The 6,464-nt window shown below is 35.6% G+C and overlaps 1 protein-coding gene across 1 annotated transcript in view; it reads left to right on the forward strand.

Annotated features, from left to right (window-relative positions):
* PDPK1 (3-phosphoinositide dependent protein kinase 1) overlaps positions 1-3,424 on the forward strand; it is a 267,190-nt gene extending 263,766 nt beyond the window's left edge. Inside the window, exon 14 of the mRNA XM_053694510.1 lies at positions 884-3,424. Within this exon, the coding sequence (XP_053550485.1) occupies positions 884-997 (114 nt within the window). The 3' untranslated portion in view covers positions 998-3,424. The remainder of the gene's footprint in view (positions 1-883) is intronic.
* The last annotated feature ends 3,040 nt before the right edge of the window (positions 3,425-6,464 follow it).

A 6,464-nucleotide genomic window follows, 5' to 3' on the forward strand; every position in this document is an offset into this window, starting at 1 on the left:
CGAAGGTACCAATCAATGTTCTAGAACTCCGTGCAATTTTCAGGGCCCTTCAAGTTTGGCCTCTGTTAAAAAGGGAGTCTTATCTCCATTTCCAGACAGACAGTGTCACAGCTATAGTTTACATCAAATCCGGAGGGAACTTGCAGTTCCCTCGCAAACGTCCATTTTTGTCACAGAATTTTGAATATTTTTTTTAATGTATTTTATTGTGGCAGTATGCACCTCCTTTTCCCTGCTCCATATTTTGCTCTTATTCTTTTCTACCCTTCTTCTCCTTGCTTGGCTATAGGTCAGACTAGATTCCTGTTAGGTGGGAGGGGTTTTAAGGGCTCTTGGAGTTTTGGGAATCTGTGCCTTATTTTAGTGGTCAGGATAGGTATTTCCCAGGAGTAATGGCTCCTGGACTTTCACCCCCATGAAAGAAATGAATTTATCAGGTAGGCATACATTATATTTTCTACTTTAGTTGCCCTTTAATTTGCTCCCTTTTCATGTGATTTAGCTCTGAAAATTGTGGCTATTCTAATTCTCAAAACTGAAAAGGCCCTGTGCAGATTTATCAAGGCCAACCCAGCTACAAATGTTTCCCTACTTGGCTTTAACTGATGAGAACTGTAATGTACTTTTATACTTAGAATATAACCTTGTCAGCTGTGTAGTCTCAAGCCCAGATTGGCTTATCCAAATGAGGCAAGTCGTGGGTGGAATTCGCCTCTAAAAACAATTGCAAGAAAAAAGAACAAATAAATACAACAGAAGTCTTTTAATTTTAAGATGTTTACTGTTCCTTTCAATACTCTAACATGTGAGCTTTGTTCTAGTGTGCATATAAAAAAAAAATTGCTTGTGTTCTTTTTCTAACACCTTTTCATTACATTTGCAGCCAAACAGAACATATTACCTGATGGACCCTAGCGGAAATGCCCACAAGTGGTGCAAAAAAATCCAGGAAGTGTGGCGGCACAGATATCAAAACCATCAAAATAGTGGCATATAGCAGTACTTAACCTAAATATTCTCCATGCTTCCCTTCTCGCTGCTAGAAAGTCCCTGATTCAACAGATGAGCTTTACTTAGCAGAACAGAAGAAAAACCCTTCTCCATTAAACAAGACATCTTCATTGAAATATGAAATTTTGAAAGAACATGAAGAAAAACAAGGAACATTTTTATGGAATCCAGGGTTGCTTAGCTTCGTCTCTGTGCTTTTTGTTGAGTTACAACATGCATATCGTTGCAGTGAAGACATTTGCTTTTGTACTCAACGGCTCTATAGCTACTGCAAATTAGTGAGTAGGCCTTGCTATGCAAGCTTAAAGTACAGTCAGTAGATAAACATTCTAGTACGTGCACACATTGGCAAAAATCATTTACAGTAGTTGTCCACGGGACCTTGATTTGATTTTTGTTTTTCTGATTTATTGCTAAAAAAAATAATTGTATTTTATCAGGGAGCTTCTTAACCTCCGTTCTGCAAAAAAGCAAAGCGAGATGGATGCAGTGTAAGAGCAGAAGAGGTTAATTATTATGTGATAGTGTGAACATCAACTCTGTATTTTTTTCTTTCTTTCTTTGGTATGTGGCACATTCAGTAAGGTCAAATGCACCTTTGCAAAATTATAATCTCCGTTTTGCGGGATATCAGTGGTACTTTTACTTCTGTTAGTACATGAAATGTGCGTCTTTGACAGACAGACTCAATAAGAAGCATCCTGCAAGGAAATGAAAAAAATGTTGACCTTGGCGATGAATATAATCAATATTAAAATGTAATCTTAAATAGTCAAAAAAAAACTCCCTAGAAAATCATTTTAACTTTACAGTTTAAAAGTTCACTTTTAATACATACTGACGTAAACTAGAGTTGGTGCATGTTTTAACATCATCAAAATGAGAGAAAAAAGTGATTGGCCACAGATAATATGCACTTTTGTGGATTTTAATGGGCTAAATGTTTATTAAGTGATTACTGGCTAAAATTACATTTGCCTACAAAGAGATGTCTTAGCATAGAGCTGTATCAGCTTAACGTGATCTGTACCTGCTGCTATTTCAGTCTGAAACATTTTCTTCTTTTTTTTTTTAACATGTAATTTTATTTCGGCCACAAAAATGATCACAGACCAGAGTTAAATATTGAATATATGTTTATGGTACTTTTAATGAAATCCAAGATATTGGTTTATTAAATGCATCTATTTTGTGGTCAAAAACATTTCTTTATTTAAAAGAGAAAACAAAGCATTGTCTACACTAAGTAACTTTTTTTTAGTGGAAATTAGTCAAATATTACATTTTTTATGAATTTAGTGATGAGGTTTTTGGTGTATGCTCTAATAAAGGGCACAGACACCAGTCTATATCAAAATTCAGTTTGTTTCTAATTAATATTCAGTAATAGTGTCATTTAAACCACTTCTTAAACTTGTTAGGTGACACTATAGAGGGCACGCCAACTGCAACAGCTTTGCCCCTGGTACAAGACTGTATTAGTCTGGTCTATGCAGTTGGGTGTTTTGCCTGTGTGCAGCATATACCTGTGGTTAGACTACTTGAGAGAGAGATGACATCTTGGTTCTCTGCCTTAGTATTTATTCTATTGCCCAAAAAGTTGGTTATTATGGGGCACTGCTGCTCAAAGGTAACCCCATTTACCTTGCACAGTGACCTGAAGAAAATCTCAGCTATTAAAGGAAAAAAACACAAAAAATCTTCTATGATCCAACTAGTACACAAGTCTGTCTGTCTGCTTGAATAACTATTTATGTGGTGAAAGCATATTTCAATGATCATGCTCAAATCTTGGGTATTTGTCAGCTAAAATAATTAATTGGTGACAGTGTTTAGTACTGGTGTATCAAGTTGCAGAATAAAAAAACAAGCTTGATAATAGTATGTAAGCTTCCTTTCAGGTCGGTGGCAGTTGGGTATAAACGTGTTTTTATTCTCTACCTGGTTTGTAGCTGACTGTAACTGTGATGTACAGGCAAAACAAAGAAAAAAATGGAAAAAAAATAATGTAAAACAAATAATGCAATGATATTCACTTTTGTATTTTTCTTCTTGTATAAGGTTATTTGCTGGCTAATTGTTGGCCTTTAGTTCAGTCTATGTTATTTAAATTCTAATATATGAATTATTTGGATTGAATTCATGTTCCCGGCCACGTTGTTGTATGTATTGCTGTACAGCCATGAATGTGAATAATTATTGGAAACTATATTTTACAACTTTTTTTTTTCTGGCTTTATTATATAAATTTTCTATCTGGTCAATGATTTAATCAATTTTCTCATAATTTAATGATTTTTTTTCTTTTTTTTTTTTTTTCTTCTTTCCAAATATTTGTGCCCCTAGATGTAGTTACTGAATGAGGAATTTTTCAAATATGCTCGAGTCTTGTAATAAAAAGCATGTAGGGTTATAGGTGTATGTTGTCTTGTTCTTTATTTCTTTTACCCTTAGTTTAGCATGTAAGGCTTTAAATCAATGATGTCCAAACCTACACACAGGGCGAGTTAACCATTTTTAGAAACCTAGTTAAAACAAATATCTCCATATTAGTATACTATAATCAATTAAAAATTAAGGCTGCAATCTTTATACAGAAAAGTATACAATGGATCCACAGAGAGAGAACAGGAGTGATCACAATATAAAGAGAAGGAAAATGGAGAGAGGTGGATAGTGTGTGATAGATGTATGCAACAACCGGGAAGCGCTCAAACATTCAAACACTAACTGTGAGTAAAGTCCCCGACGATCAGTGCACTTCACGTAGTCAGACACACCCCCTTGACGTAGTGGTGACGTATTCTCAGAATACTCGGCTGTCCTGGTGCGGAGAAACGAGCGCTTCCATCCACGCTCAATTAATAGAACACCAACAATCAGCGCACCCAGTAAGGCTGAGAAAAGCAAACAATGGTAAGCAGTGAACTACCTGTTTATTATTTAGCTCAAACAAATGCTCAATATAATAGGTAAATATCCATACAATGCCAAACAGGTAAAAAAGGCATAAGTGGTAAGTGACAGGCAAAATAAGGCAGGAAAAATTAGGTTGACCTAATTAGGTTGACCTAATTTTTCCTGCCTTATTTTGCCTGTCACTTACCACTTATGCCTTTTTTTACCTGTTTGGCATTGTATGGATATTTACCTATTATATTGAGCATTTGTTTGAGCTAAATAATAAACAGGTAGTTCACTGCTTACCATCGTTTGCTTTTCTCAGCCTTACTGGGTGCGCTGATTGTTGGTGTTGTAGTGTGTGATAGAGAATGGGGAGGGGGGAGACAAACGTCACAGCTAATGGCCCCCGAGTCTTAAAGGAACAGTATACCTAAAAAAATTCTCCCGTTTAATCTGTTCTTTATAATAAGTCTTTGAAAACACATTTAGGAAAAAAACTATTTTACAGTGCACTGTCGCTTTAGGTTGGACAAACATGCTTTAAACCATCTTGTCACATGATGTAATATAAATATAAAATAGCTTATGGATGAAATCTTGATCACTATAAAGACATTAAGCCCCTTATCTTGATTTATAAATTAAACATACCATCTAACATGCTACATGAACTGCAAGTCTTTCTAATTTACAGTAAAATATAACTATAAGCAGCCTTGAATACACGTTTACCCTGTGACTTTTAACAACAAGGTACATGTTGTCAAACTATCTAGACCCTTTAATTTACTTTGCATAATTTCATCACACAACGAAGTAGACAATCCATCATGGGCAAGGACAGACATATTTAGCTAATAAAAAGGCTAAATTTGAACAAGCGAAAAACAATGACCAATCAGAATAGCCGTAATGTCCATAAACTGTCTACTGAGCACCCCAACTTCCTCTTTTGTATTTGATGCTCATAAACTAACATTTTAACATAATGGAACAGAAACAAAACAGTCCACTGCAAAAGAGTCTAATACAGAAAATCCAGATGAACATGAGAAGAACTTGACATTACGAAAAATTCTTCAATTTAAAGGAAGACCAGAGACTTCATATTTTGTTAAATACATTAAAAGAGGCATGTTGAAGTTGAATGGGTTTGAAATAAAAATTGTTTGAAAATAGTCAGAGGACCAATCTGCTGCATTTAAAATTTAATTTTAAATTTAACCCACCTAGCTATAGTGGTGGAAGTGATAGGGGCATGAGGAGGAATGAAATAAATCAAAAGTTGAGATTCAGAAGCAATTCTTAGGGAAGAAGTTTTAAGTTCATATTGTTTGAGACATTTAACAACACAAAGAGATGGTTCAGAAGGTAGTAAGTAAGGATAGAAAATTGTGGAAGAAAAGGTTTTAGTTCTTTGAGACAGGAGAAAAGTAACACCTTCAGGAGAGAAGTGTTTAGAGTTAGTCTATAGCTCTAATGTCAGAGACTCTACAAAAAGATATGAGACAAAGAGTAGCCAGTTTAAAAGTGAGACGTTTTAAAGGACAAAAGTTCATTAGAAGGCCAGGATTTAAAAAAAGGAAAAAATCATATCTACATCTCAAAAGGAATTATATTTTGGAGGAGGGTGTTTAAGTCTGACACCTTTAAGTAGTCTACATATAAGAGGATGTTTCCCCACTGAAGAGTTATTAATCATATTGTGTTTAGAATAAATGGCAGAATGGGCTACATTAACAGTTCTGTATGCTAAACCTAAATCAAAGAGAGAGGATTAGAAATATAGAATGTGAGTTGTATATCAGCTGATATAAGGGTTTTAAGGGTACCCTGGGCCCATGATTCTTGGATAAGAGTTCTAGCTCCTTCTGAAAGGGGATTGCCTGAAATCGATCAAGTTATTAGTCTGAGATATTGCTGGACAACGAGATTGTGAGGATTGCCGAAGGGGTCTGAAAGAGGATGTGGAAGGTAGGGGAGAAGAATGGGGAGTTTGAAGGGACAGATACCACTTAATGTCAGGGAAAGATAATCCCTGCAGACCATCTAAATTCATCAAAAACTGAAATAAGGATGAAATTGAAAGGTTAAACGTGACGTAAAAATGTCTAACGAAAAGGGACCATGAAGAGAAACCTGTTTGTTCAATTTCGTCAGTCTCGATCATTGGAGGCGGGTCTAAAAGGAGGTTTTTTTTTATATTGGCTAGAATGCGTGCTTTCTTTAAGCTGTGGCGCAGTAGCTAGTTGATCATGTACCGCTTGTTTCCTGTTCTGAGGAGCCTGGAGCGGTTAGGACTCAAGGGAGACAATCTCGGTGTCAGCTTCGTTGTGCAGTGAAGGCAGGTAGGCGCCTCAGCTAATGCTAAGGTGTAAAGGTCGTAGTTTTTTCTAGGTTTTAGTTTTAAATTTAAACCTTACCTGATAATTCCTTGTAGGGTTTTGTGAGGGTACAAATTACCTTTGGGAACTGTTTTTTTTTTTTGTGCTACTTTGGACGACTCCAATGTCATTGTCAACTCTAGTAAACTTAATAAATACTTTGAT

This window comes from Bombina bombina, chromosome 11 (assembly GCF_027579735.1).
Source record: "Bombina bombina isolate aBomBom1 chromosome 11, aBomBom1.pri, whole genome shotgun sequence".
Lineage (NCBI taxonomy): Eukaryota > Metazoa > Chordata > Amphibia > Anura > Bombinatoridae > Bombina > Bombina bombina.